Source organism: Sciurus carolinensis, chromosome 13, assembly GCF_902686445.1.
Source record: "Sciurus carolinensis chromosome 13, mSciCar1.2, whole genome shotgun sequence".
NCBI classification, from domain to species: Eukaryota; Metazoa; Chordata; class Mammalia; order Rodentia; family Sciuridae; genus Sciurus; species Sciurus carolinensis.
In genome coordinates, this window is record NC_062225.1 from 42,237,672 (window position 1) to 42,252,331 (window position 14,660).

Below are 14,660 nucleotides of genomic sequence, written 5' to 3' on the forward strand. Positions count from 1 at the left end.
TGCTCTGCTCAGTTCTTGGTCCCACCTCCTCCTCCACCCCCCTCCTCACTCCTTTTTGACCCGCCCCACATCCCCTCCCCCACTCTGCGGGCAAATCGCTGCTGGAAAGAGGCGGGGGCCGAAGCGGCAGGCTCGTGTGGAGCTTTGAGAAGAGGATTGATAGGCGTTGCAACCAATAAGATATAGGCTGATGGCGCGGCTGTGGCTGGAACTGGCCAATGGGCAGGCGGGCTGGGGGCGGAGGCCCAGGTTCCAAACGCTCCGCGGCGCCATGGGCTGAAAACTCAACCGAGATGGAATCTCCCAGTCTGAACCGGTTTCAACCGGTTCCGAGTTTGAGGCACTAGGAGGAGGGGGAGAAGCGGCTGCAGCGGCCGCGGCAGGAGCAGCGGGAGCTACAGCATCAGCAAGAGCAACAGTAGCTACAGCCCCGGCGGCGGTGCTTGTTCCAGTCTTTGCTGCTGCAGTCCGTGCAACCACCCAGAGGGGGAGGGGGGAACCACCAGTCGCTGAGGAGCAAGAGAAGGGGGGAAAGTTTAGGCGAGCCGGGGTGGGGGGGCCCAGCGCCGGAGCCGCGTGAGAGTAGGAGCCGTGTTTTGGTAGGGGGGAGTCGGACTGCAACTGGCAGCAGAGCGTTCCCCCGACCGTGTGGACTCTACACCCCCTACTCCTGCCGCTCCTGCTGCCGCCTGTGGCTGGAGGGTCCCCTTGGGGCTGAATCTTTGGGACTTGACCCCGTTCCCCTCCCCCTTTGCTCACTCCCCAGCCGGGCGGGAGCATTTATCCCTCAGATTAATTCCCCTTCTTTTTTTGGGGGGGGCGGGTGGGTGTGTGTTGGGGGGAGGTGTCCCTGGAATAGTAAATATTTAGCTTTTTTGCCCTTCTCTCCGTTTTTTAATTTCCTTTTTTTAAGGTGGGAAAACTGAAACCCACCTTGATTTCCTCCCCTTTTCCCCTTCCCCACCTTCCCTCGCCCTAAACCCCGACAAGGAAGGAAGAAGCAGTTGGTTCAATTTCTGGGTAAGTCGACTGTGTCTTCGGGGCCGTGGGTCGGGCGGCGGCGCGGCCGGGCGGGAGGAGGCCGGCGTGGGGCGCGGTGGCGGCCGCGGGAGGCGAGCCCGGGAGGCGGCAGGCGCGACGGGCCCACGGCAGAGCCTGCGATTGAATGGAGCCGCTTCTGCCGCTGGGGGATGGAGGCGGGGAGGCGACCGCGGGAGGGGAGCGCTTGCTGGGTCATTCGCGTGTGGGGGTGGCGGTGGAGGAAAGCAAGGAGCATGGTAGTGAAGCGAGGCCCCGCGCGGGGGTGGAAGGGCTTCCCCGACCCGTTGGGCTAGGGAGAAGTTCGGGTGATTTGGAAACATCTCTGTAAATTATGAGGAGTGGAAGTTTCCAGAAATATTTAGTGCAGCAGCATTGAAACGTCCGCCTGCATCACGTGGCCCCCCTCGGTGGAGAGCTTGGGATGGGGGAGGGAGGGGCTGCCGAGTCCCTGTTCCTTTTGCAAGGGAACTCTAAAGCTCTCTAATTTTTTTTTTTTTTTTTTTTTTTTTTTTTTACAAAGTAGGATGAGAAGTAGGAGAGATGAGTTAATTTCTCAGGGATCTGCAAATGGGGTTCCGAGCTGTAGTTCTTTTTGGGGATTTGAATGTTTTAAGTTGTTCGAATCATTGACTGCTGGCAGTGTACGGTAGATGATGCCCTGATTCTCCTTCATTCCCATGTCTCTCGAGTTTGGCACCACGAGTTTGGTGGAAGGGTGGAAATGGTGTAGTAGAGGAAGCATTAATTACATGCCCAGCCCGGGCCGCCTGTGATCACGCAGAGGCCATGCTACATGGAGAATGGGGCGGTGAACTTAAGGCAACTGGTCTAAATGCCTCCTCCGAGTATGGGCGGGGTGAGTGCGTGCTCTTGTGTGCTATAGTTAGAAGTGCTGCAAATCGGTTCGAGTGGGAAGCGAGGGGAGGGCGGGCCCTAGTGAGGTGTGTTTCTCTTGAATGAAGCAAGCGATTGCCCACACCTAAGTAGCAGTCTTTTGCCTTGTAGCGACTTGTTTTTTCACATACTGTGGAGTTACCATTAAGCAACGGTTGTGATATTTTTCTGGTTTAGGGGTGGGAACTGGTAGTGTGTAGCTGTTGCCTGTTCAGGTTGAGGTGGCAGTGAAGGTATTTTGGTGATTGCTTGTAGAGTCACCGCATTGCTGGATAATCCTTATAATGTGCAGTTCAATCAGTGGATTTTAGGATTGAGGGAACCCAACGAAAAAAGAGCGTTTGTGCTTACACGTCTCCCGCCATGGCCTTTGCTGTCTGGTTGTATACCTTTAAGTGTGTGAACTCTGCTGATAGTGGAAAAATGTTTTGGAAGCGGTTCGATTTGGGGGTATTAAATGCTTGGCATTGACCACAAAGCCGCCATTTCTGTAGTACGTACAGTTCAAGAATAGGTAGGTCATTTTGAAGATAACCGCTAGTTCTGAGGATTGCAAAGTACTTTAAACGCTTCTATTCTAAACCTGATTTTAACCTGAACTCTAGCAAGGAAAACTCTAAGGACAATGTACTGGAAAGTGAAACTTTTTAGCAGTCTTATTTATTATTCCTTTTTTGTTGAGTCTGTAAATTATGACAAGTAGGTGAAAAGTTTAATTTTTAACCAAAAAAATCGAAAACTTCTGATGTGTAGGTAGATCTTGGTGCTTGTAGGATGTTCGTTTAAACTTTAATTTTTGAGATTTTAATCTTAAAATTATGGCACTTGAAGGTATAGGTAAATCACATGCTTTTCTGTGGAATATATACATTTTGTTAGTACTAAGATCTAAAGTGTTTTGATAGGTACTTTGCTATTTAAAAAACTCAAACATTACAGAAAATTTCGAAGTTTTATTATTTTTAATTGTCAGTAATGGACTAAAGACTTTGAAGAATTGGAAAAAATCCCATGTACTCCTTTTCTTGACTTTTACATTACATTATGTAATGTAGATATATTTTTACAATATACCTAACCTTGGTGACTCATCTTTTGGACCTCTACTTTATTGTAATTGACAGATAGACATCATCTCTTAAGACATTTGTACTAAAATTGAAATTGCTGCCCTTATTAAGGACAGTTGTCAACTGCTGTAAATAGCCAAGAAATAATTTTTCTTTTCAAACTAATTTGTCCAGACAGTGCAATCAAATTAACCACTCATTTCCTGATCCTAGAAGGTCTCTAAGAAGGGGAGAAGCGAAGGTGATTATCTGACCTTGTTCTAAACACTTAAGTGTTTTTTTATAGATGGATTTCAAGGTGTCTTGTATCCTCTTTAATTCTATTCAAAATTGTGATTATAAAATTTGTACTAGATCTATTTTGTTCCTGAGTCTGTGGTACCTTGATTTACCCCTCCTCCAAAAGGTTAAAAACTACTGACTCAACCAGTCAGATTTGAGTGTCCCTCCGAGGGACCCCCCCCCTGCAAAAAAAAAAATAGGAACCCAGGGCTTTCCACATGGTAGGCATGCACTCTACCATGGAGCTATATATACATATATGTGTGTGTGTGTGTGCATGAGTGGAATTGATTTTTGAAGAAAAAAACAGGAAAAAATTTTATAATTCTGGAAAACTAAAAATGTGAATGTGTGCCAGTATCTTAGAGTAGAATCATCTTAGAGGGATAACATTGCATATAAATACCAGTAGGTTTTAGCCAATACATACTTTGAAATAGCTCTGTTGTTATTATGATAGAATTTGTTTTTATTTGGTAACTGACTAGCTTTTACCCTACCAGTGACAAGATACCTGAAATTTAAAAAAAAAAAAAAAACTAATTTTGGCTTATTGCCACAGGACTTTTTTGTGTGTGTGTGCCACAGGACTTTTTTGACCATATGTTCAAGGAATGTATATGTTCAAAAGTGTAATTTAAAAAATTTTTTTTCTACATGTTGATAGACTTATTTTATTCATCTATTTGTACGTGGTGCTGAGACTAGAACCCAGTGCTTCACACATGCTAGGCAAGTGCTCTACCACTGAGCCACAGCCACAGCCCCCTCAGAAGTATCATTTTAATCCTCAAATTGAGAGTTGGAAGAAAAATATTTGAGTGTAGAAATTAATTTTTTTTTTTGGGGGGGTGCTGGGGATCGAACCCAGGGCCTTCGGCTTGCAAGGCAAGCACTCTACCAACTGAGCTGTCTCCCCAGCCCCCAGAAATTAATTCTTGGAAGGTTAAGAGAGTTGTTTAAAAGATTTGTTATAACAAGACACTTTTTACTGGTAATTTACAATAGGAAATCTTGTATGTTCGTATTTAATGTTTATCATCGTCCTGTCTTTTCAGCATATCTTAAGAATTAAGATATTTGAAGGGAGCTTATACTGAGCTATCCTGAAGATCCTTCTTAGAAGAAAAAAGCCATGTCTGCTAATCCATGCTTAAAAATTTGCCATCAAGACTTGTTAACTGTATCAATTTTTAGGGCTATAAAAGCCTAATAATGGATTCTCTTAAAAAATAGGTTAGCATACTTTATAAATGTTAGTAGTTTGCTAAATTTTTCTGGGGTCTAAAACCACTAGGAAAGTTAAATGGACCCTAATAACTAATATACTTATGCATTCGTTAAGTAGTTCAGCTTTAGTTACCTGGCTTTCATTAAAGGTTGTTTTGTGATAATTAGATAGTCTCTAAAGTTTGCTACTTAAGATACTTTTAAGAATATGGTTGAAGTAAAGTGACTTTAGAAAGTTTTTTTTTTTTTTTAACTGATAATACCAATTTCATGGCCACCTTCAATTTTTTTTTTCTTTCCTTTCAGTAATCTATGCCAGCAATTATGACAATGTTAGCAGACCATGCAGCTCGTCAGCTGCTTGATTTCAGCCAAAAACTGGATATCAACCTTTTAGACAATGTGGTGAATTGCTTATACCATGGAGAAGGAGCCCAGGTAAAGTAGCTGACCAAAATTTTATAATGTTATTATTATAATGTAATGAAGTTGTTAGATAAATTACCCGGTTTTAAAAAGATCTTCCATTTTTAATATGAATTTGGAATTGTATATTAACTGTAATGAGAATTTGGACTGGAGAAAGAGATTTCATTATGTTTGATATGGTTATGAGTAGGATACTGTGGAATAAATATCATAGTTAGGTTTGTAACTTCAGAAACATTCACTGTTAAATATTAAGGTTTAGTTGGGCACGGTGGTGTAGGCCTGTGTTCTCAAAAATTTGGAGGCTGAGGCAGGAAGATTAAAAGTTCGAGGCCAGCCTCAGCAACTTGGACTCTGTCAGTAAATAAATAAATTTACATCACATGTACGTTTTATGTGTACTTGTTGTGTTTGGAGTGAGTGTGGCTCCTCTATTTTATTTTTTGCCATGCTGGGGATTGAACCCAGGGCCTCATGAGTGCTAGCCAATTGCACCATCACTGAGGTACATCCCCAGCCCTCTGATTCTTTTATTTTTAAATATGAAATCACAGAACCATTTCACAGGTGTTTGTTTAAAAAAATCCAATAATAAACATTTTTACATTATTTGAATTCTGTGTACTTGTATTAATGTAGAGAATTATCTTAAATATAAGCAATATTTTAATTAGTTTAAGGTTTAGGTTTTTAGGAGGGCAAGTTCAAGGCCATTCTGGGTAATTTAGCGAGACCTTATCTCTGAATAAAAAATAAAAAAGGGCTGGTAATGTAGTTCAGTGGTAGAGGGCCTTGGGTTCATGTTCCCGTACCAAACATAAATACAGATAGGTGAGACAGGCTTGAAAAGTTTTTAAATTGTGTGTCACACAAACTGGTTAGTCTTGAATCTTGTGGAATGAACCAGATTTGAGTGAGTAAAAATTTCTGCAGTTGTATCAAAAATCTTTTAATGTGACATGACATACATATATCTAACAGTACAAGCTATGTTCCCAAGACAGATTCTTGGTTGATGTGTTTTGCTAGTTGGTAGGAAGTTATTTATATTGTCAAGATACTTGTACGTACATAGTTAAAAGAACCTGGGTGCTATTTTTATTTTTTGGAAACCTAAGAAGTGACTAAGGTAGTAACTTATAGGTAGTCCAAAAGGAATGATATGTAAATATTAAGCAATCATAAATATTTTCATTACTTTGTGAAATCCAGCAGTGTTGGTATCACTATAATAAAGAGAAACTTCAGAAGGAAAAGGGGTGACAAATATTCTAAGAATGGAAAAATATACTCTGGAGTGATTTTGTGTTAGTCCGTTTTAATACTCCAAGGAGCTTTTTGATAAGCATGTTCATATGTATTTTTTTCCTTATGCTGTACATTCAACATGGAGCTTAAAACTTCATTTCTGTAAACGTGGATGCATGTAAAGCAGCAGCTTTTGAAAGAAAGTATTAAAGTAATTTTGAAAAGCATGAAGTGCAGTTAGGTGCAACATCATGGAAGCACAAGTTTATAGCGATTAGAAAGAAGAAAAGCTATTTACTTTTTTCATATTGATTCAGCTGCTAATATCACTTAACCTTTGCTCTTCTTTTGGGGGGACCAGGGATTGAATCCAGTGTGGTGCATATGCCAAGCAAGCACTCCCCCACTGAGTGCTAACCCCAGCTCTATTTTTAATGCTTGATAATATTAAGAGTCTTATGTTTTATTTTAAAGTTGCCTTAACAAGCAGTAGATTTAGAAAAGTGTTTCTAAATATTTTTTATTTATAAGGGCAATAGATTTCCCTGAAATATTTTGTCTATGTTACGTATCATATGACAAGTTAGTAGCATAAATAATCTGCAAACTCTTAATATAGTAAATGAGGAAACTGAGGTTTGGAGCTTAAAACCAGTTAAAAATTCCTTTTAGTCACTAAGAGTCAAATCTCTAAACTTACAGTTCAGTTTACTTTTCATATAGCACCTCCTTGGTGATCTTATTCCAAAACAAAAAGAGACCTTTAGTGGAGAACGTGTTTTTAGTATTAGATGTTTTATTTGACTTCCAGAAAGTTCTCTAGTCATTACTCAGTCTCATATGTATAAATGTAACCTGTCTTGGAAGAGATTGAAAAGTTGGTAATGGTTTGTATAGCATAATATTAAAAAAAGTAAGTTCTTCTAATACATAGAAGACACTGTTTAAAGGGTTCGCTTAGAAATATTTGGAAAATAAGTACTAATAACATGGTAACATTTATTATGCTAATTAAAGTAAACCATAGTAGCCTAGTATTTTTCCAAGGATGAAATAGTGTGGGTGGGTGGGATACTAGGGATAGAACCCAGGGTTTCACGCTTGGCTAGGCAAGTGCTCTGCCAATAGCAGAGCTGTATCACCAGCCCTCAAAGATGATATAACTTTAATTAATCTTTACTTTGAGCCCAGTGCAGACCTGTAATCTCAACAACTCAGGAGGCTGAGGCAGGAGGGTGACAAGTTAAAGGCGAGACCAAAAGTACTGGGGATGTAACTCATTTCTAAAGTGCCCCTAGGTTTAATCCCCCCCCCCCAAAAAAAAAGGGAATTTTCACTTTTAATCTGTAGACAGAAATTTTGCCTAGATGGGTAGTATAGTAAGATATTTAGCACTATAACATTAGGTCTGCCTTACATTAAAAAGCATTTTTCTGTTTTTAGCCAAGTAGACAGCCAAGGGAGAAAAAAAGATGGAAGCAAGGGATGTTTTCTCCAATATTTTGCTCTTTTAAGTATCTTGAACTCTTTAATCTATTGCTTAGCAACTAAAATGCTTTCACCCATTCAGTTAGTAGCACAGGGAGATGTTTGATTTTCTCCCTCTTTAGTTTCCTTTTGTCTTTGATGTTTAACCCCCTACTGGCATTTTAAGGTGATAAAAGATAGGTGAGGATGCTGGAATTAGGATAAAATAAAGATATTAAGATGCAAGAACTGGTGGAAATGCCTTTGGAGAGTAAAATTAAACTAATAGGAAAGAACATGATGTATGCTAAGATTGAAACAAATGATGTTAGTGTAGGAGGTTATTTGCTTATGTGTAGAAAACTTATCACTGACAATATCATTTTGACCAAGTAATTTTTACTTGGCATGGATCTTTGTCAAATCTTATCCTCTTAATAGTTGCTGTGTGTAAGTGCATATCTCTAGTTAGTTATGGATAACTAGTTATTCTCAGGTAGAGGGTGAAAACGCTACTGAAGTGGGTTTAGACCCTAGGTAACTTCATATCTTTACTTTTTTAAAGTATTTTTTTAGATGTTGATAGTTCTTTATTTTATTCATTTATTTATATGTGGTGCTGAGAATCGAACCCAGTGCCTCAAACAAATAAGGCAAGTGCTCTACCAGGGCCACAACTCCAGCCCTCACTGCCCTTTTTGTGTGGTGCTAGAAATTGGACATAGAATCTTGTACTAGCTTAGGCTAGCTTTGTACCACTAAACTCCATCTCCAGTCTCATTTTATTATTCTTTCTGCCCTTTGTCATTTCTCAAATAACAAAATACCTTGTTGGCGCTATCAGCCCCTTATTAAAGCCATATAAATTGTATATGATAGGCTGAGTGTGGTGGTGAACACCTGGTGCTCAAACTCAGGAGAACAAGGCAGGGGTCTCTTGAGTTCTAGGTCAGCCTGTGCGATTTAGGGAGACCCTTTCTCAAATTTTTTTTTTTTTTTTTTTTTTTTTTTTTTTTTCCTTTTGTATCAGGAATCGAACTCCGGGGTGCTTAACTACTGAGCCACATTCCCAACCTCTTTGTATTTTTTATTTGGAGAACAGGGTCTAAGTTGCTTTAGGTCCTCACTAAGATGCTGAAGCTGGCATTGAACCTGTGATCTTCCTGCTTTAGCAACTGGGATTACAGGTGTGGACCACCACGCCCAACTTTGTTTTGAGACAGGGTCTCTCTAAGTTGTTGAAGACCTTGCTAAATTGCTGAGACTGGCTTTGAATTCCCAATCCTTTTGCCTCAGCCTCCCAAGCTGCTGGAATTACAGGTGTGTGTCACCATGCCCAGTCTAAAATAATTAAGAAAAAAAGGAAGGGCTGGGGATGTGGGTTAGTTGTAGAATGACCCTGGATTCAGTTTCTGATACAGCAAATAAGTAAATAAAATTGAAAAGCAAAATACATTTAATTGGCTATTAAAAGTTTACACTTTAATGCCTAACTTCTAGCCCCAGATCCTCACAATGGAATGCAGGCAGCTGTGGTTTTAATCTTTTAAATTATGGTGGGTACTTAGGGTAGAAAACCACTGGTAAAGTTCTTGATTATGTAGCTCTCAAAGTTTTTAAATAAAAAGTGTGTATTGCTGATTTAGGGTAATCATGAATGGGTCATATTTGCTATTTGAGGAAAAGATTATTGTTAACATCAGAGCAAAAAAAATCATGATTTTTTTGGAAGTTGGAATCATAAAACCAAGCTAGTGATTAATTATAGGAATTTGAAGAAAGAATATTTCCTGTTAACACCCCCTCCCACTTGTGGGAGGGATTGAACTCAGAGTCACTCAACCACTGAGCCACATCCCCAGTCCTTTTTTTGTATTCTATTTAGAGACAGGTCTCAATGAGTTGCTTAGGGCCTCAGCCACCTGAGCTGGATTACAAGGCGTGTGCCACTGTGCAGGCTTCCTGTACCCTTTTTGAACTTTCTTGTTTTGATCCATAGAATTAAATCATTGATCAAATAAAAGGGGAATTGACAATTGGGGAATGGACTGACGATTGAACTCAAGGCCTGTAACGTGCTCATTGACAAATTTTAAAACCATCAAACTTTACTATTTTTATAAATTTTGTTAGAAGTAAGAGGAATCCAGTTGAGCCACGTGTGTTCCTTCTGCCTCAGCCTCTCTAGTTGCTAAGATTATATCCATGTGCCACTATGCCCACCTTACATGTGAATTTTTATGTTATTTTGGTTGATTCTAAGTGCTTAGGATTGGTTTATTTCAGAGTAGGTCTTTATCAGCATTTGCTAGGATTTATTTTATGGGGTGTAGAACTAAACAGCTAGGTCTATGCTAATAATAAGCACTTTACCACTGAGTTACATCTCCAGCTCCACATTGGTTGAACTTAGAATTTCTGTTTTGAGAATACTAAATAAAGATTTGCCAAAAAGGCCGTTGTTTTTTAAAGAAACAAAGTATTCCTTTTTGTTTGTTTTTTGGTGTCTGGGGTTGGACCCAGGGGTGCTTAACCACTGAGCCTTATCTCTTGCTTTTTTTTTTTTTTTTTTTTTTGAGACAGGGCCTTGCTAAGTTGCTGAGATGACCTCAAGCTTTGATCCTATTGCCTCAGTTTCCTGAGTCACTGGGATTACAGGTGTACTCCACCATGCCTGTCTTAAATATTCCGGTTTTTAACTAAGGTTTAGGAGTAGTGATAGTTAGGACATTTTTGTTACCTTCTGAAATGTTTCCAAAATTAATAGAATTACCATCCTGTTAGAATTTGTGACTTTTTAGTACTTAACATTTTAATGAATGATTCAAAAGAACAAGTTACCTTAAAATTCTTTTTGTTTAATATTTTAGCAAAGAATGGCTCAAGAAGTATTGACACATTTAAAGGAGCATCCTGATGCGTGGACAAGAGTCGACACAATTTTGGAATTTTCACAGAATATGAACACGAAAGTAAGCAAGTGGTGGTTTTAAAATGAATTATTTCTTTTTCTTTCAGTCATAAACTTTGAGGAAGGTATCTCTTTTTTAGTATTAGCATTTGTTATTTCAAATCATTTTATATTGTAAACTTATTTCAAAATTTAGTCTTAAACATAGAATTAATTCTTGCAAATAGTCCTAAGACTTATGAATGGAGTTTTGTAATTGGGACTAGTATGCAAGGTGGCTTTTTTTCTTTCTTTTTCTTTTTCCTTTTCTTTTTTTCTTTTTTATTTTTTTTTTCCTCTTTCTTTTTAGAACATGCATACAGGTCTGATAAGTAGCATAAATTCTGAATGTTATTCAGAGATGAAACAACATCTAAGGAATTATTTTGGGCAAGTAATCAATATCATACAGGCTAGGCACCTCCACCCAAGTTGTGTGGACAGCTTAAAACCCTATTCCATGGTACCAATGCTTTTAATGGGACAGCACTCAGTTTTTATTTGCAATTGAAAATGTTATGATTCTGGTCCTTTTTTTTTTTTTTTTTTTTTTTCCTTAAGTTTGAACAGAAGGGTTGATCAAAATGTGTTTTGACTGTTTTAGGCTTGATGATTCACGCTTCTCTTTAAACTGCCGTAAAGTAATAAAATACCATGGCATTCTGTTTAATACACAAAAGGTTTCAATTTGATATACCTTGTGTTAAAACAGAAAATAGCCATGTTCACATCTGTTTCTGAAATCAGACTGTGTTAATTAGCAGTTTTAAAATATTAATTAGTTTTGACATCTTGTAAATTTTAGGGAAAAATACAGTCCAGAACTTCCTCAAAGTGCTAACCTTAAGTAACATAACAGTGTTTGCCTGTTTGCTTGCCTGGTAAATTTTGCTTTTTATACTGACAGACATTACTAATGTTTAAGTTGATTTATCAACAGTATTTTTAAAAACTCAAATTTGTCTTGTGAAAAATGAGATGATTAGAGGAACAGAAAGAAAGCAACAGGTAAAGAATTCTTCAATTTACATAAATTACAAATGATTTGGTGCTAAATTTATGCACTATGACATTTGGCTTTTATGCAATCATTTTTTTTTCTTTAAAGATGTTAACACTACCTGATATTAATCATAATGTTCCATTATGTTGATTGCTTGTAATAGGAAGAAAAGGGGTGTCTTCCTGTGCAACTGACACAGCTAGGCTTTGACGGCAGGCCTCCACAAGGTCTACCCTTTTGATTCCCTTTAACTGAATTCTGTTCATCAATTGTTTTTGTTTCATGGGTGGTGGGAGGGGAAAGGGGAATTCAATGCATAAAATAAGTATTTCTAAGGGCTCAGTAGAAATTTCTACCATAGGGATCATTTCATGCATTTATTTTTTCATGCAGTCTTTGCTGTTATCTGTCCCTCATCTTCATAAATCAGCAGTGGATTTCTCAAGTTCTGAGTTGTAAAACAGAAGTGTTTTTTAGAATGTATGGGTTACTTATGGACATTTCTAAAGTAGTAGTTTATCATTGGCTTTCAGATTTGACTACCAGTTCAGATTTTTGAACCAAAATACTTTTTTCCTCCTCTAAGCTTGTGAACTGTTTTCTCTGTGGAGTCTTTTATGTATAGGAGGAGTTTGGTGTTAGGAAATTATGGTGATGGATGGGAGAAAATAGATATATATAGATTGATTAATGCTTTGACCTAAGCTATGCCAAGCTTTTGTTGGGGTCCCTGCCTCAACCCATTTGGCAGAAAGATGAGAATATGCAGTGTATGTTCGGCAGGATAATAACTTTAACCCTTGGAGAAGATTAAAGGTTAGTAAATAGGTATTTTTAGTTGATAATGTATTGATCAATAAAAAGTAAATGTAATAAAAATTTTGGTCAAATAAGATGAAGTTTTAAAGATTTTGATTCTGATAAATTTGTGTGGATTTTGTTTCTTAGTATTTTAAAGGTCTTTTGCTGAAGAAATGCTTCTTTAGCAAGAAGCATTTTGTGTAGTATATACATTGCTTTGACTTTCTAAGTCTTTTGACCATCTGATCTTGTGTTTGGAAAACTGAAGGAAAATATTAGTTACATTCTTAAAAGCTAATTTAGAATTTCTATCAGTTGGGAATTCTTTTTGGTTGACATTTTTCTGAGACCTAGGGATAGCTGTGTTCTAAAACATGAACAATATAGAAAGCTTTCACTGTTTACTGCTGATTATGAAACATTTTAATGGTATCAAATATGTAAGTTCAGAATTTTGCTTTGGCCTTGTTTTTATTCTGGAAGTCTGTAAGGAAAGTTCTGCAACTGTAGGATTGAAGTTGAGATGGCCAAATTTTCCTGGAAAGTGTGAAATGTTGAAATGAAAGAAAACAGCAAAAACATTAACTGTTTGAGCACAATGTAGTTTGGGACAGTCTATATTGTGCTTTGGATAAAAAGCATTTGCATGATCCCTTTGGTTGAAATACTAATGCTCCTATTTTATTGTTTAATGACTAACCATTTTAAAGATGAACTCTTATTCTCAGCCAAAACTTGCAATCTGAGGTTATATGTCTATGTCTGAATGAGTTTACCTTTCAGGTATTGTAGGTGATTCTTCCTGTTAAAACGTACCACAATATTTTTGTCCCTTTTCTTCCTCCTGCCTGTCCACACTAATTGGTTATAGTAATAATTTTAGGTAGCTGCTCTTGGAGCATTATAAATTCTTAAAAATATTGTTGACTATTTTTATTTTAGAGTGTGTTATCAGCAGGAGGGACAAAATGGCTTGAAAGTGGTATCTTTATTTCTTAAACTTTCTTGGACATTTAGTTACAACTTTTATTTAGGAAGGAATACCTGAAAGGTAGATGCAGATTGCAACATGCATTTGTATATTTTTTTGACTGTGCACAAAAGTTTATCTTTAAATTAGTAGAAATAGCAATTATAAGGGTGGGGTTAAAATTGAAAGTAAACCCATGGGTTGTCTTGCTGCTCCTTAAGTAACACACCAGTGATGCTTAAACAGTTTGTATAGAAAGTATCTGTGACAATACTTTAATATTTGGCCAAAAGCTTACAACTTGTAGAGGATGGTAGGAAGCTTGATAGCATCCAAGCTACTAAATTCTTAGGAGCCTGGTGGTGTTAAAAGTCTGTGAGCTTATGAGCAGTCAGTTATGCTGTGAATTCATATCTGGCTGCTATTTTTCCTTCTACAGATAAGCCCATTTGGCTGCTAAAGAGGGCTCTTTTTATTTGGTTCTTCTTCCTGGTGTGAGCATGTATAAACAGCAGGACTTTACATAGTAAACAGTAAAATGAGGAAAATGCATGAAATATCAGTGTATGGGTGAATAGATCTTTGTTTAATATATGTAATTAAACTTGGTAGCATAATGTTTTTGAAGCTTTAGAAGTAAATGTGTGAGTGTCTGTCCATTTGTGAATTCCTAAGAGTCGCCAGTCCTATGGCAATATATTCACATGATTCTATTCTCCAATTTTCAGTATTATGGACTACAAATTTTGGAAAATGTGATAAAAACAAGGTGGAAGATTCTTCCAAGGAACCAGTGTGAAGGTAGGAAAATATTCTAAAAAATTATAAATTCAGGTCTGGGGTTGTGGCTCAGTGGTAAAGAGTGCTTGCTTGCATTGCACTTGAGAGGCACTGGGTTCAATGCTCAGCACCACAAAAAAATAAATAAATAAAATAAAGATATTGTGTTCATCTATAACTAAAAATATTCTTTAAAAAAAGAATTAGAAATTCAGAGTTTTTTATTATTTCTGGTGCCTTTGTTTCAGTTGAGTGGTATTTTGGGGAAGGAGAGTTGTCGTCGTCCCCCCCCCTTCCCCCCCGCCAATGGAGATTACATGCTTTCCTCATGTTGCAAATCAGTTTTTGTTTATATTGGGAAGGATGGTTAGGTTAACCTTTGTGGAGAGACCATGCTGTCAAATATTTTACAGTAAATATTGGGAAAATACATGCAGGACTGGGGGTGTGGATCAACTGGTAGCGTGCTTGTCTTGAATGTGCTGCTTAGCATGT

The 14,660-nt window shown here is 38.0% G+C and overlaps 1 protein-coding gene across 2 annotated transcripts in view; it reads left to right on the forward strand.

The window, feature by feature from the left end:
* The first annotated feature begins 264 nt into the window (after positions 1–264).
* Xpo1 (exportin 1) overlaps positions 265–14,660 on the forward strand; it is a 44,876-nt gene continuing 30,480 nt past the window's right edge. The window contains exons 1-5 of one of the 2 annotated variants that reach the window (XM_047522598.1): positions 265–1,020; positions 4,346–4,523; positions 4,824–4,955; positions 10,532–10,633; positions 14,114–14,186. In XM_047522598.1, coding sequence (XP_047378554.1) covers positions 4,830–4,955; positions 10,532–10,633; positions 14,114–14,186 — 301 coding nt within the window. In that variant the 5' untranslated portion in view covers positions 265–1,020; positions 4,346–4,523; positions 4,824–4,829. The remainder of the gene's footprint in view (positions 1,021–4,345; positions 4,524–4,823; positions 4,956–10,531; positions 10,634–14,113; positions 14,187–14,660) is intronic. The other variant, XM_047522597.1, reaches the window with a different exon arrangement.